The sequence below is a fragment of the Taeniopygia guttata genome, chromosome 18, assembly GCF_048771995.1.
Source record: "Taeniopygia guttata chromosome 18, bTaeGut7.mat, whole genome shotgun sequence".
Taxonomy (NCBI): Eukaryota; Metazoa; Chordata; class Aves; order Passeriformes; family Estrildidae; genus Taeniopygia; species Taeniopygia guttata.
Genome location: NC_133043.1, coordinates 3133223 through 3158009, shown reverse-complemented (window position 1 = coordinate 3158009; position 24787 = coordinate 3133223). Strand labels below are relative to the sequence as shown.

At 41.5% G+C, this 24787-nt stretch overlaps 1 protein-coding gene across 6 annotated transcripts in view; it reads left to right on the top strand.

Annotated features, from left to right (window-relative positions):
* The window catches only part of CEP112 (centrosomal protein 112), a 185644-nt gene that overhangs the window by 66510 nt on the left and 94347 nt on the right, over nt 1-24787 (top strand). For all 6 annotated transcript variants that reach the window (XR_012058608.1, XM_072937069.1, XM_030287662.4 and 3 more), the window contains one exon: nt 4840-5022. Coding sequence is in view for 5 of the 6 variants with exons in the window: in XM_072937069.1 (XP_072793170.1) it covers nt 4840-5022 (183 nt within the window). In the remaining variant the exon portion in view is untranslated. The remainder of the gene's footprint in view (nt 1-4839; nt 5023-24787) is intronic.

Sequence of the window (24787 nt, the reverse complement as noted above, 5' to 3'; positions counted from 1 at the left end):
TGTGATGCCCATACTTTAAAAATATTAAAATTCTAAAAAGCCTTTATAAGTAAAAATGTACAAAGCAGGAATATAATTTTATATAGTGAGAGTGAAAACGTTCAGGTGCATTATTTAAGGGGAGGGCAAATCAAACTGCAGTTTGGCTAAAGACCAGTTTGTTTCTGTTAGAGAATTTCTTGCAATTCTTAGTTTGTAGTTGAAAAAGAATTATTAGTGGTTGCTGAAAAGGTGCAAGTATTACACAAAACACAGTCATACCAATTAAATTATTACAGCCTGCAATGAAATAGAAAGTCATGTACATTACCCCATGTGTGGTAATGTGTGCTTCTGCACAGATGTGTTTTTCACTGTCCCATTTGCCCTTGGCTCATTACAGCTCTTATATCTTGGGAGACCTTAGTGTTTCAACTTAAAGAAAAATCTTCCCCCCCATAAAAGTGTAAATTAAAATCCATTTAATTTACCTGCTGGTAAAAGAGGTTCTGGTTTTCTCTCCAACTTGCAGTGAAGATGCTCCTTTTCTCCCAAAGTTATGCTGAACCAGACCCCAGTGTGATTAACACTCACTCCTCCAGCCTGCTAGCTCAGATTACTTTCAGCAGTATTTGCAGGGATGGGTAATCCCCATATCCTCATGGAACACACAGGTGTATTGATAGGCTTAGGAGACAGAAAATGCTCCATTTTGCTGGAGTTGTTATTTGGGGACAGATCATGTGCTGTGCCCTGCCTGGTCAGAGGCTGGGGCTGGTTTTCAGCAGGGTAATCATGCAAACACCTGATTTACAAACACTTAAATGATTTTAGGATGGAAATACTGAAAGCAGACGTGCTGTAGGTGTGCTGCAGAGTGAGTTTAGCTCAGTGACACGTGCAATGCATTGGTGGCTTCTCCAGCCCTCAGCTCAGTCATGCCAAAACAGTGCTTATAAAATCATCCTGCCTTGCAAAACCATATTTTATATAGGTGCTACTTAAAATATTTCTAGAATTGCGGACATAAATTTACATGAATTTTCATACTTTGGTGTCAAATATTTATTATAGCAGTTACATTTTTCAAAGAGGTAGTGAGCTAACTAATTTCCTTTCCCTCCTTTGGGGACTCTAAAAAGAATTTCAAAGGCATACTTGTTCTTGAGAACAAGTTGAAATTGTTCTAAAATTGAAAAGCCTAAACTTAGCATGTGATGTAAAAGCAAAAGTAGTAGAAGGCCTTGTCTAAATTAGGGACTTTCAAAATGTATTTTCTGGTGTTGATTAAATTACAAATCTTTGGCTTCTGAAAACATCTCCTGTGATCAGTGGGTTGTTTATTGTCGATCTGTGTTCTTCAGGCATGCTAACAGCAGCAGGATTTCACCTTGGCTCTGTATTAGATTGTCTCTTGTTTTAACAAGTTGTCCTAAAGCACCTCCCCTTGTGAGTGCAATTCCATCTGCCTGTGTTAGTGAGCTGAGTTGCCACTTGGCAACAAACCACGCTGCCAGATTTGTTTGGCACCTCTCTGTTTGTGTGTATGAGTGAACAACAAGAGACTGTCACAATTCTTGCATTAATCTTTTTTAGCTCTTTGTTAAGAATTTAGTTTTCTTCTTAACATAGTTTTCTCTGCAAGTGTAAGGACATTTAAATTTTAGTTAAAAGCTAAATTTAGAAGAAATAATGTAATTAAAAGCTAAATTTTAAGTAAACAGTGTAATTCTGATGACAGTTTAGTAAATCATCTGTTGGCTGTTGCCTTGAACGTTATTCTCATACACTGTGTGGAAACAAAAAATGAAGAATTCAGCTAAGGAGAGATCATAATTTTCAAATAGAAGTGTTACTTGATAACAGCAGTGGTAAGAAAGGCTCTCTCAGGTCAGACAGACATTCCTGCTTGGTTTTGTGTCCAGGCCATGGCTGGAGACAGGAACAGATGCGCAGGGAAGGCAATGAGAGATTTTCATCTTTGGGAGGACAAGATGAGGAAACATCCAAGGCACAATGAATGCCCTGTGATTATGGTAATAGGGCACACACGATTATTTAATGAATGTTTCTTTTCAGCCTCTCCCCTAATGCCCATTGTGAACTCCGTGTTGCTTGTCTGGCTGAAATGTATAGCACCTACCAGTGCCTGTCCCTGGTCACTGGAGTGCTGCATTGGAGCAGGCTCTTGAATGTGATCTGATGAAGTGCTCAGCATCAAGATCTCAACATGACAGAATTTTTGAAAGAGGTGGTTTTGTTATATCATTCATAAAGGCGCTCTCTACCTCAAAGATGAGACGGAATCTGTCTGGTTTGTGAAGAATTAATACAATTTTCATGCAGTTTCTTGTGATGAAGTCCTGTTGTTGCTGAAAAGCAGCATGGATTCTCTCTTTCCGTTTTTGGTATATGTTAATTTTTTTTTTTTCCTTTAAAAAAACAACCGAATAAAAAATACAAGAATGAGAGAGGGAGGGGTGGAAGAGAAGCCATAGTGCTTGGCAGCAGTTCTGAGGGGAGCAGGAGCTTCAGGGAGTGCTCACCAGGGCAGGGAATGGCTGCTCAGTCACTTTGTGTTCTTTATTTTGTTGGTTGGGAATGTGGAATATCTGCTAATATTCATTAGGGAAGATGGGTGTGGAGGCCTCTGAGGGATGAAAATGCTCTGGTCCTCATCCTTTCTCTCATCTCCTGTTTCTCAACCTCTGCTCCCTGCCAGAAATATCTTAAAATACCAAACCAAAACCATCATGGGAAATACGTAGCTTTAAATGAGGAGGGTTTTAAAATTTTTCTTCAACAAATTTGCCTTTTGTAAAACACCTCCCCTCATGCTACCACCCTTTCTCTTCCCATGGATGAGCTGAGTGGACACCCCTTCTGCTGAAGGACCTTTTGCTCGTTCCACCTATTAAATTAAAATCTTTTTGTCTATAAATGCTGAAAGTGAAGAGATTACTAAGCAAAACAATTTACTTTGGTTGGTGTGGTAAAGATGTACAGAGTTGAAGAAGCAGGATGTGTCCCCTGCTCTCTCTGGGTCACATTCCCCACCTGCTGCCTTGTCTTCTGGTAAAAAAGTGACATCTCCAATAATTGAAGCTCCCCACAGCAAACTACATGGAACAACCAGCTGAAAACCCAATAATTAAGACAGCAAAATGCTTGAAGGGAAAGGCCTCTGCTGTTGACATGATTTCTTTTTAATCAGGTCTTATTTATGAAGGAACACGAAACATTTTTTTCTCTTAAATCAGGCAAAGGCTCTACAGTTATTTTAGGAAGCAACAGCTTTTTCTCTTAGGCAGAGGATGGACGCCGCGAGCATCCGAGAGAAACCAGTTTTGTACAGAAACCTTGGGCAAAAACCTGGCGTAAAGAACTCTGTGTGAGGATCCCAGGTCCAGCCTGGAAAATGTGAGGGGTAACCCCTGCAGGGACTTCAGGCATCTCCTAATGAGCTCTTTAGTGTTATTAAATAATGTAGATACGTTAAACCATGCAGTGTTGCATCTGTTCTTCTCGCTCCGTTTGCGGAAGGATGCTCCCAACCACAGCATGGACATCATGTTTCCCTTTTAAACTTACAACATGCTGATCTGCAGTTTGAGAAAATGCCCTTTTTTTTAAAATTTATTTTAACTTAGCTTCAAATTTTCCCCGCGGAAGCTGGGCAACCAGCTGATATCATTCCAGAATTGAATGCTACAGCTTTAAGATAAGGTGCCGGGCGCTCTCGGCGCTCACACAGCGGCTCCTCCCGTCCGCTCTTTTTTTCCTTTCTCATGCTGAAAATACCCCACCATGTTCACGATAAGAGATTTCTCTTTTTTTTTTTTTTTTTTTGTTATTTTTCTTTCTTCCCCCCCTTCCTCCTTCTCCGAAATCCACCAAAACTGAAGAAAAATCCAAGTGACTGTTCTTAGCAGCTGTGTGGCCCGGAGTTCAGTGGGGAAGCGGCTTCCTGCCGTCCCTATTCATCACCTGCTTCAAAGGCGGCCTGGCCGCTCCAGTGTGCAGGCCAGGTAGGGTGCCTTTGTGCGCAGGCGGGAGGATTAATATCAAAGCTGCAGCAACCAGGCCCTTGGTCTCAGGCTGCCATTCAGGCAAGCAGGGAGAGGCTAAGAGTGGCCAAGGTCACAGCATCCAGTGTGGTGCGGACTGGGAACGGCTCCTGAGAATAGAGGGCTTCTTATGAAATCATGGTGCAAGCTTGCGGCACAGCAGGTGCCCTTCTGGAACACATACATCTGTTTATGTTGGGATAGCGTAGCTGACAACGGGATAATAGAGCTTTGTGTTTTTTTATAATTTTCTTGCTCTTTTTTTTTTTTTATTTAAGGGGAAAAAAAAAAGACAACTCTATGCGCCAGCGTTGAGGAATATCGCAGGAAGAGCGTTCGCTTTGGAAATCATAAAGAATTCTTGCAAAGCTTTAATTGCTGGGGTGGGGGGTTGTGTGTGTGTATACTTAAGTGAAGGGGCGAGCAGGCTGCCTATTAACCATTTAGGATCCTCAGTCCTGCTGAGGAGCAGCAGCGGGATACGGGGGCACCCGCCACACAATGCGACAATGCCTCCCCTTTTTTTTTTTGATATTATTTTTTCGTACGCTTCCGACATTTGTACCAACAAATTGGGTAAGGATGCGCTGGATTTGCTCGGTTGTCTCCATTGTTGGGATTGTCTGGAGGAATTCTGTCACGCTAACGGTGGCTTTTTAAGAGGTGAGGTAATAGTGACGTAAAAATAAAATTGCCAACTTGATGAAATTAAGGGGGAAATTAAGCTGTAGACGAGTTGTCATGACGACAAGGATGTTCTATTGATGAACTGTACTCCTCCCTGTCCAATCAGATAGTGGAGCTGAAGCTGGAGCATGAACAGGAGAAGACGCACCTATTCCAGCAGCACAACACAGCGCAGGACTGCCTGGTCCGAGACCATCAACGGGAGATGGAGAAACTGGAGATGCAGCTTCGCGCTGCCATGGCAGAGCACGAGAGCCAAACTCAGGACAGCAGGAAGCGAGACGGCCAGGTAACGATCAATAACGCTTGAAAGGCGCCCGCTTATTAGAAATTGCTGATAATGAGTGTTTCCTGTTTGCCAGCATTGTTGGTGGTGCTCGCTGGGGGAGCGTTTGCGAAACTGGCACATAAACGTGATTTCGATTTTCTTTTTTTTTCTTTTTTTCTTTTTCCGCTTTCCCCCCTCCCTTCCTACTGCTGAATAGGGCTTTAACTGCAAAAACCACAGGTAGCCAGATTAAAAATCCCATGGTGCGCTATAACTCGGCCTATTTATAATCTTGTCTCATTTTCTTTCATGATGGATTTGTTTAAGAAAAAAAGGTATCTGTTCTTTTTCCCCCCCAGCCCTCACACTCACCCCTCCTTTTCTTCTTCCTGGGCAAATCCATGTGAATTATATCTGCTTCGTTCGTGTGCTTTTTTTTTGTTTTAAATCTCTGCAGGTAACTCACAAATGGCTTTATTTCCTTTTGTTCATGTCTTTTTTTGTTTCAGTTTTTGTATTCTAGATTTGCATTGTGCGTTTGGTTCCGTGTGTCGGATGTTTGATAAGATGATGTGGGTTTGGGGTCGCTTACCATCACGTTTATTTTCCTACACACACGTACCCCTCCCATCCTCCATCTCTGTGGTCACTGTTGGAAGCCATTTGGCAGAATAACCCCCAGCTGAGGTAGCATTTGACTCTTCAAACTTCTGGATTAAATGCACACTGTCAGCATGGAAAATGATCTTTATGAGTTTTCACTTCAAAAACCATCTTACTGCCTTTTTTTCAATGTATTTTGTAAGGATGGCGTGGTATATTTTCCTAAGAGCCTTTATTAAAAAGGCCTGCAATGGCAATAATCTAAAAACCAAGGTGATTTTCTAATTTAAAGAGTTTACAGAAAATAATCTTTCCTAATCAGCGTTAGAATTGCTTATCACGCATGGATTATTTTATACCCAAACTGGACATTTTGGTAAAGCATCTTTAATGAAATGTTTTCCGCGCACCACCACCTTCCCTAGGAGACGTTAGGCTCAGACTAAGAAGCATTTTCACTCTACTTTCCTGTAGGCTGGTAGGCTGTGGCTTTTACTAGCACCTCTAATGGAGCTAAATGAAACTGAATTGAAAATTTACCTTTGAAATCAATTGATTTTTTACTTTGGACGGCTCAGACTATTGAAATCTGGCTTAAGGAAGTCCATTAGGAAGCAAACGGCTTCTTGGGAGTGGTTGAGAGGTATATTGCAAAGCCAGGACTTATTTCTCTTTTTCCACCATTGTGGTTTTCCAATGAAAACGGGATATACTTTGTGAGAACAGTTGGGCAGGGGATACTCAGGTGGCCTCTGAAAAAAAAAAATTAAACCTTGCCTTTTATTTTCCGCTGCATTGTAAGAACGAACAAAGCCTTAAATGGTTCAAGGGATTGGTTTTTGGTTTTGTATTTTTTCTTTTTGGCCCAAGATAGATTCATCTCGGCTCTGGATCTGTTTGCGAGTGTCTTTTCAGAGTTGTAGTCTCCTCTCACCTGCATTTCTGCTGTTGTTATTTTTTTTGCGGACAAAGGCAGAACTGTAACTCCTGTGTTAAAGAAGGCAGTTTTGGAATTACATAGAATTATTTTGTCTCCACACCAGTGCTCATCCCAGTTCCTGTGTTGCTCTGTAACACTGGATACAAAAGGGAAGGGACTCTCTTCAGCAAATTCTGAGAACTGGGAGGTGTCTCTAAGTCCAGCTCTGGTTTGTGCTCTTGGAGGTCATTTCTGGCAAAGGTTGGAGCCCAGAGTTTGGTTGTGCTTTTTGCTTTCAGGGGAATCAACGATGCTACTACAGGTGCTCTGTGGAAAGCGGGAATTTTCACAGCTATTGGGGGAATCTGAACAGTCTGAAAAGCAGAGTTTGGCCTTTTTGCAGAGCTTTTCTTTGTAGTTTGAATATCCCTGTACAGTCATTGGAACATTGCTGCCATGAGAATGACATGTAAATCAGGGAAGAAAGGGCAGTTGCTTTGACAAGAAGAGCTGTTGTTTGTTTAAATTCTAGTGAGACTCTCCCAGCTTTCAAGGACGCAGATTTTTCCATTTGGGAAAATAAATTGCTCTTCGTTCCTTCCTTTGGTCTTTGTATTCAAATCCACCTCTGTCTTTGCAGTGAGCTCAACAGACAATGCTGCTGTTTCTTATGGAATTATAGCCCAGATTTTTAATAATTTTTTTTTTAATCTTCCCATACGTTTACTAAAAATACGTGTTTTGGACATCTGATATGACTAACGGCCAATGTCCATTATGAAACATTTGTCAGGCTCTAAACAAAGGTAACCCAGTCATTTAATGGGTATTTATAAACAGCACTGCATTTTCAAAATCTGTTAAATTGGAACCATCTTTGACAGCAGTAATTTTTAGGAGTGCTTTGTGTCGCAGCGAAGGTGAGATGAAATAGGAGCGGAGGCCATTTTGCTTGGCGAAATGAAAAGTGGATTTGCTGGGTTATTTGAAAAATTTAAATAATAATTAGTGTTAATCACATATGAGTAGCTTGGTTTGAAGGACCTATCTGCTCAGTGTTGGGTGAATGATGTGAAAGCACCGTTATTAAAGGTATTGACTGGAAGTCTTTCTTAAATCCTTTTCCATATGAAAGAGTAGCGAATACATATTTCTTAATGTACGTGGTTAAAATATGTATTTCTCACTATATTCCTGAAGACAGCGATGACGGAGTACTGCAGATCAATTAATTTTACTAATACTGTAAATATTAATTTAATTTTTAAATATTTTAAATAATTTTTAATACTGTAAATATTCATTTAATTTTTCTTGCATATCCAAGGTCTCTACTTTCACATAGGTCTTCAGATACTGTGAAAGACACTATACAAAATAGTTGGATTTTATTCAAATATAAATACATTTATTAATGCTTCAATCTCAGCTAGAGTATAAAAATTAGGATTTAAGTGCCTTGTCAGATATTAATCAAATTTAAAACAATGTTCTTTCTTTGTGAAGAGTAAGTCTAATATATTTTTAAGAAAGGAATTTGATTGAAGCGTATCACCTTTTGTGTTGATGATAAATTTCTGGGTAACTATTGCATTCTGCGTGGATTTCTCCATTTCTAGGAGTCTTGCTCTGATTTTTTCACCTGGGGTTATAATGCTTGGGGAGGAGCAAATTGACTTGTAGGTCAATAAAAGTCAAAGCACTACAAAGGCTTTTATGCCATGCTGTGTTCTTGTAGGCTTTTAAATCCTGTACGTTTTCCATGAACTGCCATAATGTTGTTATTCTTTAAACAGTAGCTAATCACACAGGATTATGTTTTTTTAAAGGGTAGTTTTGAATTACTACTCTATTTAATTTAGATATCTGGATTTTCTTTAGGAGCATTTTTAAGTTTGCTTATACATTTTGCACCTCCCTAAGTAATTTTAGTTTATCCATCAGAACAGGGAGCTCCTTGCATGATGGAGACCTTCCTTTGTTTTGTTAAAAGCAGTCTTGCTACGGAATCAGTGATTTTCTGAAGCAAAACTTCAGGTTACAGAGAATATATCCAGTTTGCTTGGTGAATTGAAATAGCAAGGTTAGGAAATTTTAATTACTGAAGCAGAGGGGCTGAGTGTCTGTGGTGCCAGTTGTGCCCTCATATTTCCCCTTTGTCCTTTGAATGTCCTTTTCTCCCCAGCATCTGCCACGTGCCCTCAGCCCAGCTCAAAGATTTCCATGTTCCAGCTGCTGTACAGATTTGGATCATTTTCCTGCTCGTTCTTCCACTGTTGACCTTTGGGCAGAAGAAGAAATAAAACGTACCCCTATAATATCAAATACAGCGCTTGGCTCGAAAGGAGAGGAAAGAAAGTTTCCATGAGGAAGCTGAATCCTCTTTCCAGGTTCTGTTCTGAGATAATTGGCCAGGCCACTGTGTTCATCCAGTCGTAATTGGGTCAAGAGCAGCTGGAGTGCTCGGGCATGTTCTGCCCGCGTGTGTCACTGATGTCACGGTGTTTCATTTTAACAGGCAACGTTTGTGCTCTCAAAAATGAGGCTGCTCAAAGAGATCTGCTCTTTTGGGGTGCCTTGGGGCTCTCAAGAAACCCTCATTGGAATGGAAAGAAAAACCTTGAGTAGTTCTGAAGCTGTGTGGATGCAGACATTGAGAGCGGAGCTTGTTACAAAAATCCCCAACAAACAGGCTGGAGGTGGCAAGAAGAGTTAATAAGGTGTTATCCCATGGCTGAAGAATCCGTTTCCTTTTTCCTCCCTTGCTTTGTGAACTTTCCATAATCCCCTTGGTCTTTACCATCCTGGTTTGCTTTCTCTTCTCAGAAATCAGTGGCTCTTCCGCTGGTGTCCCATGTACAGCACATCCCACTTCTTTTCCGGCTTCTCTTTGGAAATTTCTTTCTTTGCACTTGGGATCAACAATCTTTCTGCAGCTATTGCTTTGCACCTGGTTTTGTCTGAATTAATTTGAGCCTGTGGAGTTAAAATAAAAAACCAGTAGTAATCACTGTTTTCATTCCAGCAATGATAGTTACTTTCATTCCAGCAGGTTCTTGGTATATGTTTGTGGTTCTCTGTAGATAATTAGTGTATCAACCAAGTGAGGGAAATGGAGGACATTTATCTTGCCTTCATAAATGTATGAAGGGTGGCTGTGCTGCTGTGTGTCTGCTGCAGAGCTCTGTCAACTATTGACAAGAGAAAATACAGAAAAAAACCCAGTAGAGACATTACCTACTTGTTTAGTGATAACTAAATACCCAGCTCATGCTGAGTTTCTGCCTGTGTGCAAATACTGCTGCAACAGTAGCTTTGCAGCACTTTACTATATTAATGAAAAGGATTTGGGGAGCATTTTTTCAGAATGGGAGACTCTCTTCAACTTTGATTTGAAAGAACCTATTGTTACCTACAGTTAAATCACTGATCAACTCTTCTGGTTCACATTATTGTTTGAATATTTCCAGACACCAGTTCCCACATGGTAATTCTCCCAGTATCAGTGGAAGCAATTTGCTTGAGGGGATCTGGAGGGTACAGATAGAGGTAGCCTGGGAAACATTCAGATGCTGACAGTGCTACTGAAGTCACTTCTGTTTACAGTTTGGAGTAAATAAATTATATTACTCTTTTTTTTTCTTTTTTTTTTTTTTTTTACTTCCTTCCCTTTTCTTAGCAGAAGATGTCTTTGGCATGAGAAGAAATGCACTGCTTGCAATGCAGGCTTTCTCTGCAGCCAATCTGAATCTTGGAGTTACAATCTAAATATTTGTTTGTTGTATTTTACTTGGAGAAGGGCTCTTGGGCTGCCAGTCAGACTCCTGTAGACAGGCAGCCGTTCCCTTTTAGCCTTTCCCAAACAAAAGCTTTTGGCTATATTGCAGCATGTTTAATTTACCACCAGTCAGCCCAGGATAATGAACATGACTGTTGATGTAAAGTACCAAATATTTGTTGCAGCACTTGTGTTGTTTTCCTTGGTTGTTCTTCAGAGCCTGCTGATCAGGCTGCCATGGATCCCATTGATGGGGAATATCTGCTGAAATCAGGGATCTGGTGCTGGGTCCCATGGAGATGTTTACACTGGGCTTTCACTCAGAGCATTGCTGTGAAATGGTCAAATGCAGGAGTTCCTTGTGGAAATACTGAAATACTGCAAACCCACAGAGCTGGTTTCACTTGAGTAAATGCAGGGGAGCTGTGGGAAGCATTTGGGCTGCAGCATTGGCATAATCTTTGACATAAGAGTTAAAAATAAGCCTTTTCTCTGAACTGGAGCAGACAGTGTGGGCTCAGTGTTCTCTCCATCCCGTGTCCCACTCTGGCTGAGCCTCTGCCTCGGGCTGGGACACCTTTCAAACACCTCTTGGTCCAGCTGTGAACATCTGCCACTTCCTCACTTCATGCACCCTTCAAAGTGTCCTTGTGCCATGGTGGCTGATCATCTCTGATGTCTCCAGCATTTTTCCTCGACTCTCACTCTTCTCATTAGAACTGAAGTTGGATTGTGAGGAATTTGGGGTGGGAGGTGTGACTTCACTCTCTCCTTTTATGCTTCAGTCAGCCCAGCACTTGAAATACTAAAGACATTTTTGGAAGGCATACATAATAGTGCACAAATTGTCATCTGCTGATTAAAAATGTTAACTTAGGAGACAACAGACATTTTGTGCTGTCTACAGTGTGTGTAAAAGAGAAAGCAGTTGCCATAGAAACTAGCACATCACATAATATGAACTCTGAATCTGAGATGGAGTTCTCTTCAGCAAAATGGACTTTCTGTTTCTATAATATGAAATTGAATATATCTTGTAATTATTATAACATTGCAATCAGTGTTTTTATATTCTTTTTTTGTTTCATTTTAAATATTGGCAGCTGACAGGGGAGTGTATAATTTCACTCATCTAGGGGCAGGGTGTAGATTGGATGGCAATAATTTTATTTTTATACCAGCACTCCTTGATTAGGAAAAAGTGATTATTTCCTGCATAGATGTTAATAAACGTAGATTAATTTCTCTGAATAGAAGTGAGATCAGTATTGCTCATCAGTGAGATGTAAAGGATCTTTATGCCAGGTTTTAACACATCCACTAGGTGTGGCTTTGCAGGCAGGGTTTGTGTGTGATGGCTGCAAGGAATGATTTACACTAATAGACAATAAGCTGTGTGTGGTGTGAAACATTTCTCACATTAAGGGTACATTAAGAAATCCTGAAGTCAGAAATGATCAATTACGAACAGGTGCATGTACAAACAGGTAGTAACTGCAGATGTGAGGTGCTGTAATGTAATTTCTAAGCAGAGGTAAAAATACTGTGTTAGTCTGCAGAAATGATTGATTTACAATAGAATCTCTTGATTTTGATTTGGTTGGTCTCTTGATTTGTGCTTTCTATCTGAGGATCGGTGTATAGCAAAGCCAGGCTCTGAATTGCTTATTGATGTTACTTCCAATTGTGTCCACATCTTCAAAGTGTAGTTGCTGTATTGGATTGTTCTAAATATTACAACTAAACGAATTCAGTAAATGTCTGCTGCACAGAGGAGGGAATGCTTGCTCACAACTTTATTAACAGCTTTTAGTTCTTTTGAAAATTGCTTTTTCTGTTACCTCTGTAATGTGTTTGAGACAGTTGTTGAACAGAAGGAAGTTGACTTCTCCTTGTTCATTGAACAAGTGCAGCAATTTGGAAAACAGCAGTGCCATCTACTTCAAACATTCCCCCGAGTGCTGAAGGGACATCCTCTAATGGGAGACCAGCATTCATTCTGGAGTTTTTTCACAGCATCATAGAATAATTTGGGTTGGAAGGACCTCTGGAGGTCACCGTGCCCAACCTCCTGCTCAAAGCAGGTCTGACTTCAAAATCACCTCATGTTGCTCAGGGCCAAGTCCAGCTGAGTTTTGAAAAACCTGCACTGGTGGAGATTTCAAGCCTTCTTGAGCCAAACATTCCAGTGCTTTACCAATCCAGTGTGAATTCCCTTTTCCTGGACATGCAGCTGGAATATCTGTTGTTAAAATTCAGATCTGTAGGTTCTTGCCCTTCCTTCAAGAAGAGTCTGCCTCTGTCTTCCCCACAATTCCTTACGCTCAGTTGAAAACAGCAATTTGATTTCTCTTTGGTGTTCAGTTCTGCAGGCTGAATAAACCTGGCTTGGTGAGCTCCCTGCAGGTCCTGGTGGTCCATTCCTCTGCTTGCAGTGTTTGAGGTCCCTGTGGATGGCACCCTGCTCTCCACACTGGCTGCTTTCCCAGGAAATGCCATCTGCAGCATGGCACGAGTCACCGTGTCCATCATGCAGGGTGTGGCTGCAGGTTTCAGCTGTATCAGCCCATTCTGAGATTTGAGAAGTGCCACTTGTTGGCTGACTCTTGACTCCTCCTGTCCTCCTGCGAGTTCTCTGCTCACACTGGGGAGAGGTCTCTGCTCACACTCCGCTCGTCCCTCCAGTCCGTGTCCCTTCAGTTTGGCTGTACAGACCCTGTAAAGTCTGTATCAAAACCTTGCTAAAGATAAATAACACTGACACTTCTTTTCACTGCAGAAGGCAATCATTTATTCAAGCCTGCCTTGCCCTGGTTTATCCAGCTTGCTGTTCCCAGTGACCCTTTTATGCTTCCTGTGCCTGGAAATTAATTTCATGGAGTTTTACACCATCATTTTTCTAGGGATGGAAGTTAGGGTGTTCTGTCTGTGATTGCCTCCTAAGTTACCATGTATTGCAAATTAAATAGTTAAATTTCTTAAGAGTGTGCTTCTTCTCTCATCCTTTCTCTAAAGAAAGATTATCCAAAATCAATTTAGTCTCTCTTCCTTAGGTCATCAGATGTTAATTCCATTCACTCACTGCCACCATAAATCAAGTTCTGAACAGTAGTCTGGCTGTTAAATGATATATATCTTGATAGGAGAGATTCTATGATCCGCTCAGTTCCTCAATTCAAAGGTATTTTAAATACCAAGTGAAAGAATGAGACACTGGGCGAGAAATGGTGACAATCTGTAGTTTGGAATGTTAACACCACTTGTTTTGGCAGCAGTACTGCTCGTAAAACAATAAGATCCATATGGATGCTAATTTTCCCAATTTCAAGTAATAAATACAACCTCTTTATGGTTTAAGTAATGATATTACTCAATACCACTGCAGGTTCCAGTAGATGGTTTCATGATGAGGTAATAAATAGCGATTTTGGAGAGCTGATTTATTTGTGTTTTTCTTTTATGTGGTTTCTGATGGGGGAAGAAGAAATCCCAGAGCCAGTGCAAAGCCTTGCCTTCTCCTGTAGCTGACATACTTTGGCTGAAGATATGTCAGCTGAGAAATATGAGCCCATCCATACAGCTCTGCACGCTCCCACATTAAAGTATTATAAAGGAACCTTCAAGTGGAAAACCAGTAACAAATTGCAGCTGAGATGCTTATGGCAAATTGCACTGCCCTGAGTGCCCCACCACTGCTCTGCCTGTTCCTCCACACGCTGCTTTAGCCTGGAAGAAAAATGGGAGCCTGCTCTGGTTCTCCGGCGTTTCACAGACAGGAGCTGCGAGGGGGACGAGCCCCGGCCCCCAGGGTGGGTTCCCTGCGGGGCTGGGATGATGTTGCTGGCACAGACCCGGGCTTGAGTGTTTCACCAGGAAAATCTCTGCAGCTGTTCCCCACTGGTCAAACCCCGGCGTCTCTAGCAGCTCCTCCAAATCTTTGCTGCCTCAGAAGTATGGAATTTGCTGTCCCATCCCATGGAGGGGCAGCCAAATGCTGTGCACTCTTTCAGCCCTGCTCCCAGCCCAGTGCCATGCCCGCTGTGTGCTCCCAGCTCCAGCCCCTCTCCCACCAGAGCACGGACTCTGGGCACACCACACCCCACACAGGGTGGGCTGGGGTTTGTCCCCTGCCAGTTCTGAGCTGGGAGTGACAAGGAGGTGCCAGCAAAGGGCTCCTGGCAGGGTTCTGTGGGATGTGCACGCCAGGGAGATGGGGCAGCTCAGTGCAGTGCCAGGAGTCTGTTGGCCCCGGTGGTGCAGCCCATGGGGCGCTGGCTGTGTGCTCTGGGACACTGCCCAGCTCAGGAGATGCCATTGCCATCCCCACCTCTGCACTCTGGGCTCTCAGGCACAGCAGCTGCCCTGGCACAGCCCTGCAGAGCCCACTGAACAACCAGCACGCTGGCCTTGGTATTGCTCCACACTTCCATCCCGATTCATTATCTCTTGTCTTTTCTGCTGCCATTTGGTGTTTCTGTTTTCCCTCGCACCCAGATAAGAGCAGGGATTTTAGGTTCTGCTTTTGGGGCTATTCCAGATAGAGGAAACATCGTGAGTCCTCAGCTGAGGGCTATGGGCTTGTGCTGGCCTCAGACATTTGAGCTCACAGAATTGTGCATACCGTCTCTGCAAGTTTTCTTTTTCCTTTTGAAAACCTTTTTCTTTTTTTTTTTTTTTTCCTAAGAAACAAATTAGAAATAAAATCCGTTCTTTTAAAGTACAGTGATTATTTTCAGTATGGAGTCAGACAGCAGAGCTGTTCCTCAGCTCAGTCACCTTTGAAGAAATGATTGTCACCTTACCTGAACAAAAACTGTTTCTTCATTTGAATGAGTGGCACAGACTGTGACAGTGATTTAAGGTCTTTAGTGTTGATTTCATGCAAGAAAATATTTTTCACAGTATGACTTGAAAGTAGACTTTTTTCCCCCAATTACTCTACATGTTGGCAGCAAATTAGCTTTGAGGGAATATTGTGCACATCATAGTTCTCTGTTGATGTATTGGGGAGTCATTTTTGGATCTTTTAGCTCAGTCAGACCAATGACTGACGTTGTTCATGTTTTCCCTTTCTGTGGATTTGAAAGACTGCCTTTTGACAGGGAGGGTGAGATGGAAAAAAAGCAGCCAAAGTATAAGAAATGATTGGCAAAGTGATGATATCATTGAGTGTTCAAAGACTCTGCAAATTGAAGCTTATTAAGGTGACATTTTGTCTTCTATTCAGCACTAATTGGAATCATGCCTGGGTGCATGATGTGGAAGGTACTTAATACCTGAGTGTTTATCATGACAAAATGACAGGAATTGATGTCAGGGATGCTGTAGATTTCTGTTTCATGGAGAAAACAATATATTTCAAACTGCAATTACATATCTCAGCGTCATTTGTATTCATGTGTCTGAAAGTCCTTCTAAAATAACACAAATAAGAAAACTTTACTTTTGACCCCTCAAATATCAGCCTGACCATGAATATTCCATTTTCTGGTTTTAGAGTTGTTCTTCAGAGTTCGTAAAATCATCACTAAGGTAGTTTAAGGGGGAAAAAGAAGGTAAGAAAAAGGGACAAAACCCTCTGACACAGTGTTTTCACTTGAAACAGATCTGAAAATACCATGAAGAGTGAACTCCATCTTCCACACAGGTGATACAATTCCTCTAAAGTTGCCTCTGACAGCTTGAGTTCTTTTGTAGACTGAGCTTTCTGCTGTATTGGCATCTGTAAAATGAGTTTAGAAAAGAGAAACAGCGGATAAAGTGATTTTTGGAAAGACAAGCTGCTGCAAGCACAGAATACACTGTACATTTGAAGGAAGCTGCATGTTCTCCTGCTGTATTTAGTATCCTCAGGGATTTCTGGGTTGGAGGGCACCTGTGTCCTGGCTGGGTTAGCAGCAGGAGCATTGTGTTACTCTACATCTTCATCTTGGACATTATGAAATTCAGATCTTCAACTGAACCTCTAGTATAGTATAAAATTAATATTTATTCGGCAGCCGATGAAAACAATAAGCTGGTAGATGACATTGTTACCTGAGGTGCTGTTTTTAAGGGAGTAGAGATTGGTAATTGCAGGGTAATATGTTTTTTAAAAACCCAAACAAAACAGAAACAAGCAAAAAACCCAGAAACAAACAAAAGGAAAAATGCCACCCCAAACACAAATCAATGGAGTGTGGATGCTCACAGGAATTACTGGTCATTAAGTGACTGATCCAGCTGCCTGTGTGTCCCTGTGAACTCCAGCAGTCCTGTAACTAATGAGATGTTGACAAGCAGTAGTTTAGGGGCTGCTGGTAATTATTTGTATTGCTGGAATCCTCTCGGGGGTCTGAGTCTATGTTGTGTTAGTGAAAACATGGAACAACAGACAGTTCCTGTCCCTGAGAGCTGATACCATAATTGTGCTTGTGGGATGCTGCAAGTGGGGGCAGCAGAAGGTTGGGGACCTGAGATAAACAAGGTTTATCAGTTGGTTTCTCTGTAGGTTGGTGTGGTTGGAGCAGGGAAGCAGAAGACACAGCACATGAGCTGCCTGCTTTGAGTGCCTCTAATAACACCAAAAATGCCCTTGCATGATTTGTCTGTGGCTCTAAAAGACAGCTGAAGAGTGCTGGCCCCCTGCCATGTCTGCAGTGGCTGCTGCTCTCAGAGGTTCTTGTGTCACTGGAAGGAAAAGGAAAAGTGTTTGACTGAGGTGGGAGATGAGCACGTGAAGAACATTTTTATCTGTTCAAAGTTTGGGAACCCCTGCAATGATTGCCATGCTTACAGACATGCTGGTTGTTCAGCCCACTCACGTTTGATAATAACTGACTGGAAGCCTTCTGAAGCTGTGTATTGCATGGATTTCCTCATAGGAAAGCAAATTTAAAGAATAATTTGTTATTGCTCCTTTTATCTGTTGGATGCTGTTGTTGGAGAGTGCAGGGGGAGAGGAGGGAACAGGACCCAAGCTGTCAATATATCATTGGTGATGTTAGACAGAAAATATTAATTTTTTCCTGCTAAATTCAGTTTGGGATACGTGAGGAAGTGTGTTTGTATATATATATGTGTCTGAGTGTGTGTATATGTATTATTGCCCTCTAATGGATAGAGTCTGAATGGCTCAGCTTTGTCTGCCTATGTGGGGCTTGTAGCAAAACATTATTTTCAGGATGTCTGATATTTCCCATTTTAGAAGAACTTTATGATGTTTATTCAGAATTCTGATGCATTTTTTGTAAGTAATGTTCCTTTAGTTGGTGTAATTAATTTCGAATTCTGTAGAAAGTCCCACAGCTTAGAGAAGTGCCTTTTCTTTGTTCTCTGAAGGTTTATTTCAGCTCAGCTGTAACTGCTTGAAATTCAACATTTTATTCTTCTATTTTTTACCACAGGACCAACATAATAACTGAATTTTGAACTGATCTCTGTACAGCAATGGTATCAAGGGCCTTTTGGATGTGTAGATCTTGCTCCTTGGCATCCTTCCATCCAGAGATTGTCCCTGTCCCAACACCCCTGCTGAGCACCCGGGTATCCAGGACCTGCCCAACTCCTGAGATGGGGATGGAAGAGGGAATGAGCTCTGCTCTGGTTGATGGGTGTTCCCAGGGGCTGCTCCACCCCATCCTGCTGAGCAGCTTCCTGCCTGCTCCTACCTGTCGTTTGTTTTCTAGGAAAGGTGGCAAAAGTGTGTAATGTAACATTAATTCAGACTGAGTTTTTAAATCTACATGAGATGCATGGTCAAGCCAAGTGGTCTAATGATGTGTGGTAGGGTTTGTTTTGCTTTTAAATGAAACTGTCTTTGAAGGTAACTGTGGAATGACTCAGGGAGGAAGGCTGCAGGTTAGCTGGGAATGGGAATTCAGTTGTCTGCACTGAGAGTTGTCCAGTTCTCCATGTTTTTTATAGTGGAGTCCTAACACTGCCATGTTTCTTTCGAGCAGGGCTCTGTTTCCATTCCATTGGAAATGGGGGAATTCCATTTCAGAATTATCCTTTTTCTCTCTGCAGCCATATTCTTTTCCTTTTCAAACTTTGCAGTGCTTGCTTTTGCAGCAGGATAACTGTGCAGTGTTTGGGACAGGCAGCAGAACAGCCCTGGCTCACGGCTTCTTTCCCCTCCTGCTGCAGATCCACGGAGCAGTGAGTGTCCAGAACCACCTCCCTCCCCTCCAGGAGGCTCCTGAGCAGGGTGTTACACAGACATTCCTGATGGATATGGATTGCAACGAGCCAAATATCCCTACTCATTAAATCCTGTCAATATTCAGGGCAGAACAGCAACTCATTTCACAAAGCTCTGCTACAGCACCTCCAGTCTCTGCACGCTTTCAGCTGAGTCCATCACATTTCTATTTATGATCCAATTACAAGCTGAGTGTAGGCTGGAAGAGCAGAAGGAGCGGCACATTAATCAAATTCCCTTGTAATGACTGTGCTCTCATGTGGCTGATGCTCTGAGGTGTGATACAAGGTAGGGCACACAGTGCTGGATTTTCCTGTCCCTGCCCAGGGCTGGGCTGTCCCTGGGCTGTACCTGCTCAGCTTGGCAGGCATCCACAAAAGGCTATTGTAGTGATGGGAGAGCGTTTTCCTGGCAGCAAAAGAAATTGTCCCTGTGTTTCAGGCTACTACATTTTCCATTTGTGGGGAAAATAGAAAAAATTTGCATATGTTAAGAGAGAGATGAAGGATGTTGCAGGAGCATCTTCTCAGCTCAAGATGGGGATTTTATCTGCATTGCTAAATATTGGTGTTTTTCTTCTGAACATGATGTTTCCTAGCAATATGTTTTTTTCCCTTGGAAAAGTTATTTTCTACTTACAATACATTGGCAGCCATTGTTTGTATTGTTCAGGATCAACCCTAGGATTTTTCTAAATGTTATTTTGATTTGATGACTTTGTTCATCAGTGAATTATGAAAGCTCTGATTGTTTAGGACAGAGAAGGGCACAATACATTACTGGGTCACATGCTCACTAATGCATGCACATTGTGGTGGCAGTAGTAATAGCTCCATTAAAGAACAAAAGGTAGCAACACATCGAAGCTCTGGATCTGGCCAATCCCCTCAAATTACCATAAATATTTGAGCAATCTGAATAGTTTTAGACTCTATAGTAAAGCTTTCCTGTTTTTATCTGGCACTGAAGGAATGTGGAATAAAGTATTCATTTAACAAAGTATAAAAATATGTGTGCTATGCAGTTATAATCATGTGTCATTAATCAGAAAATACTGCAGAAACTCTGACAAATTAAAAACACAAGGATGTGTCTGCAAGGGCTTTTTCAGTCATTAAAAAGCTGCTTCACCTCTCAGGCAAACTATTTAATGGCAACTCCTTGCTCAGTGTACTGACATCTTCAAAGGCTCTGACATCTGTCGGCCTTTGAACTACCATTAAAAAATATTATCCCATTTCCATTCTTTTATGCCCATTTTTTTAATTATAGTCCTTCTTTCAAGTTAGGAACATGGTTGGTTTAAATGATGCTGTCCTTTCGTTTTCAGCCACCCAGCTGCGGTTTGAATAAATTGATGTAGAATCAAAGGCGGGACTTTAAAGGGAAAAGGTTTGATGGACTTGGACTCCGAACCAGATGAGGTTTTATGATGAAAAGGGTTTAATCCCAGCACAGGCATCGCTTCTATCAGTCGAGCAGTACAAAGCAATTCATATATATAGGTTCACGAGAAATGATCTAATTTTTTTTTTTTTTAAACAGCACAGATCTCTTCAAGACTTGCAAATGTGGCATTAGCTAATATTCAGAGAGCTGATTTCCTTTCATCCAGCAGAAGCTTATGATTATAGTACAGTTCTCGAATTGGAAATGAGAGCTGCAACACAGATTTAAAGCTCTGCTGTCTGATTTGTATTCAATATACATGTCACTGCGGGACAAGCCAGTCTAGGCCGAGCTGGTTCAATGAAGGGAAAAACAGTTTCAGCATCAGAAATTCTGGGGGGGTGGGTGGGAAAGGTACCAATTAATTCTTACCTGCTCTACCTGAGTATTGTGGGGGATACTTAGTGGATTACTCTCAGTGCTGAAGCTGTGCAAACAAACCCTTGTGATAAGGTTTTCTTCAGCATCCCTGGCATCAGAGGCTTCCAGGGAATACGCAGGATTTATCACTAATGGCTCCTAAAGCAGCCATTTATATGGAAGGCAATGTTTGTTTTTCTGTCCCAGAGTTTCAGGGAGGTTTAGCAGAGACAGCCCTGCTATTCCTTTATGGCCATAGCCTTCATTAATGTGGTAATTAGGCCTGTGTGTGGGGAAAGCCAAAATCTCTGTTTCACAAGTGCATCAGAAGCCATTTGTCAAAACTACCACCTCAAGGTATCCAAGAAACAATCTCTCTACTAGTTCCCTGATCTTTGTGTTAGTAAAAATGTGCTACAAAATCATGATTTCTTATTTATTTTCACAGAGTAAGATTGTGTTCTTCACAACAGTGATGCTTTCCAGAGAAGGAAAGCAGCAGGTTTCAAAAGTCTGCAAATTCTGTCCCCTTAGAAGGCTGATATACAGAAAGGAGCCAGCTCCCTTTGGTGCTCTGCCTCCAGTCAACAGTTTCTCCTTCAAACCCTTTCCACAGCTGTTGTTCCCTGCCAGAATATTCAATTTAGGAGTAGTACATTTTTCCTGACTTCTTAGTGCAATTTTGAGGTTGTGTTTTGGTTTTTTTTGGTTTTTTTGGTTTTTTTGAGACAGTAGTGAATATAAACATGGGACTTTATAAATGGGTTATTTTATTTGACTGCTATTTCACAGTCTGCATGTTTAGTATGTATTTAGATTTTTATATTTAAACTGTGTATTAATATTTATTCAGAGTACAGTAGATCCAAAACAGTTGCATAAATAAATCCAAAGAAATTCTTGCCCCAGGATGCAGTGGCCCATTTGTCATTCAGAAAACGAAGTGGCATCAACTGAATTCAAGGACAAACTGAGAAGGATGAAAAGGACAGAGATCAACAGAAAGGTGCCAGAGGAAGATACTGAGCCAAAAACCCTCTCAATTTCAAGAGAAGAAATGTTAGGCACAGTTTTTATTTATTTTGAACAGATCATCCTGTGATTGATGTCACCTTTCTGAGCTGGCAGCTGTGGAGCAGGAGGCTTCCAAAAGGTCTCTGGACTCAGGAGAGCCACTGTGGAGGTGGTGGGAATTGTGCAACCAGCACTCAAGGTGAAGATGCAGAGAGGGAGACCTGAACCAGCATCAGCTGGGTGTGTGTGGCAGCAGGACCATCACCTGATGCCCTCAATGCCAGCCTAACACCTGAGTTGGTTAAGGACCACCTCCTCTAGGATTTTCCTCCTCAGGTGGAGATGACACATTTGTGTGTTTTATATCAGGATTGTCTCTAGACAAAGACTACCAGAATGTGCTTCTTCCCATGAGAAATTGATTTGAAAAGAAGAAAGCCAAAAGCTGGACCTGTGTGTGTAATTGTTCATCTGATTTGTGTAAGCAGCTGATGTGAGGATGAGAATTTACCACAATTGACTAATGGGAATGCTGCAGCTGTTGTTGCTGCCCTGCAGAAATGAGGGATCCATACAGTCAGAAGATGATTATTTCTATAAAATCTAAACCTGTGAGTGATACAACTTTTATTTCTGGAGCTGTTGGATTTCAGGATTCCTGCCCACACATAATGCCAGTCATGAGGCTGAGAACAAGGACTTCATGTTTGGTTAAAGACTGTCACCTTCACTGTAGCAGTGTGACATCAGAAATGAGAGAGGTTCCTGTTCCTTGGCATCCTTAACAGAGCAGAACAGGGCAGGTGGTGTTTTGAAATCCTCTGTTGTTGGCCCAGAGAATGACAGCATTGAGTTCCTTAGTTGGCTTCCTGTGATTATGCTGGAGTTTTGAAAACTTTCTCTTTTTCACCTCAGTAACAGTGAGGGCAGGGCTGGGACAGAGGTGTGAGCTGGGGACGTTCCTCAGGTGCCTGTGGAGATGCTCTTGGCAGAGGCCTGAGTGGGAGCTGCTGTCCAAAGTGGGCTTTTCTACAAGTATCAACTTCAGAAATGAAAGATGGCAGATATTTGATTCATGGACAGCTGATTGCTGAGCTTTTTTATCTGTGTCTTGTCTTTGGTTTGTCCTGGCAGGTTTTGTGTCTGATGCTATTTCTGTTACAGTTGTAAAACCCTATGGGATCTGTGAGGTAAAACTTGGGAATATTCAAAAGTTGTGTGTTTTGAGCGACAGATGCATCCAAAATAAAAGTGTGTGATGCTTTTCTAGGAGTTATTTGAGGCACAGGGTTGTTTTGGTTCTTTAACTTTTCTATAGTTCTATAGGAGATCTTTTCTATAGTCAACAGGCAAAGACATTCTCGTAGACAATACAGCATGTTCCTCTTCTGGGGACAAATTGGGAATTACACTACATTTCATTTTGCTGCCTCATAGAGATGAATGTCTGTAGTAATCCTTAAATCTGCAATACATCATGTCTGTATTTAAATTGGAATTACACATTGTTCCAGAAGTGTTAATGCTTTTAAATTTAATGTGTGGAAAATTTAAATGCAAATGTTTTTTAAAAGCTTTGACTTAGGGGAGGCTTGACACAAAATGGTCTGAGATTGACAGGTGATTTTCCCCAGTCCACTGCAGAGATCTTTAGGCTCCATTTCTGGATTCCCTTGCAGGAAATTCCTGTCCTTCCTTAAATATCAGTAGCATTTCTTCAAACCTGGTGTTATATGTAGATTTTCATTTATTTTTTTAGCCACTCTTCATTTTATTTATGTTTTGCTCTCATGAGTTATTTTAGGGGATCACTGCATTAAATAAGTATTTATGGCTGATTTATTTTCTTATCTCCATCATATTTGAGTTCCATTAATGCAGTTATGTAGGTTGTTAGGTGCCTATTTGAGTGTCTCCATTAAAATTCTGGGTTGAAAGACAGAGGGAAATGAGTCCTTTCCTGGCAGGTCCCTTAGCAGTTTTATTAGAATCATTTTGTTTGTACAAGGAAGAATACAAAGGTAAACATTCCTTTCATCAGATAAAAGCAGAGGAGAAAGAAGGCGGAATTTTTAATTTTTGTCTCACTAGTCTGTTTCAAAGCAAATTCAGTAAATCAGGGAAAGGAGGAACTGCTCTGGATCAGTCTCCAAGGCAAGAGAGCCAAGTCTGTTACAGGTCTTAGAACAGTGAAATGGAAAATGTATTTACGTTTATCTCAGTTTCAGCTCGGTGAGTAATCCTTTGGCTCACCAGTTCTCTGCACTGTTTTGTTACACGTGTAAGCTCAAGGTTCTCCCCTTCAACTAGAACTCATTTTGTTGGGAAGGCAGTGACAATAACCAACCTAGATGAAGTTCTGCTTTCCAGCTGCTGTTAACTAAATTGGAATCAAATGTACTTATGTAAATTAAGAAATGGAAATAAGCTCTGTTAATTTTAAGCTCTTTGTGGAGATGTTCAAATGGATGTCTGATTTTCCTTCTTCCCCCCCCCTCTCCATTTTTTTTAAGCCCAGTCTGTAGCTTAAGTGCCATTTTCATTAACTGGGATTTAAGCAGCTGACTGGCTTCTGTAAATGTCCAGATCTACTTCAGTGCACTTCTTTTGGGGAAAAAAATCAAAATTTGTGTTTTGCTAAATGCCATGTCACAGCAGAACTCAAAAATATGCTCCCCTTTTCTAAGATGTAGAAACCAGAGTGAGGCAAATATTTTGAGTGTGACTTTTCTCTGCTGGCCTTTTGATACCTGTGTGTTGCTTGTTTCTTTTTAGCTTTCATAAATACCTGGCAGAGTCAGTGAACAGTTTGGGGGTTAAATTACCTGTTAATTGTTGCCTAAGTGTGTTTATTTATAGGTATGGCACAGGCAGATTCATTTTTGCTTAATTTTGGTGGAAGTGGAGCTGAGCAGAAGGTAACTTGTTCTTAGTCAGCCAACACTTCCACTTTGTTTCAGGAAATTATGAACAGGATTAGAGAAGACAGAACAAATAAATTCCTAAAAAGTAAAATATCTTCTTGAAGGGTGCTGGACCTTCCTTGGGATGATGTTCAGTGCAGGAATTGTGATGAGGGGGATGTTGGCCATGATTGGGGTGCCAGAGGTGAGTGATTTTTTTCCCTTCAGCAGCACTGTACACATAGGGTGGTGTTAAACCATCCCCACACCAAAGTGAGACCCTGGTAGGTACAAGATAAGCAGGGTTAGTAGGAATAAACTTTTATCAGATTCATAAATGTTAGAGGCATTTTTCAGAGCATGCACAGTCCTGGAATAGCCCAAGAATCTTACCAAGGAGGTTTGACCTTTAAAAGCAGCTTAATGCTGTTAAAACTAATGAAATGAATATGTAATTAGCAGCTCAACACCTCCCTTTACAAATCCCAGGGGCTATTTTCAAGAGAGGTGTCAGAGGTGCATGTGCAAAGGTGAGAGGAGTTGAGGTTGTGTGGGGATGGAGTCGATAGACCTTTGCA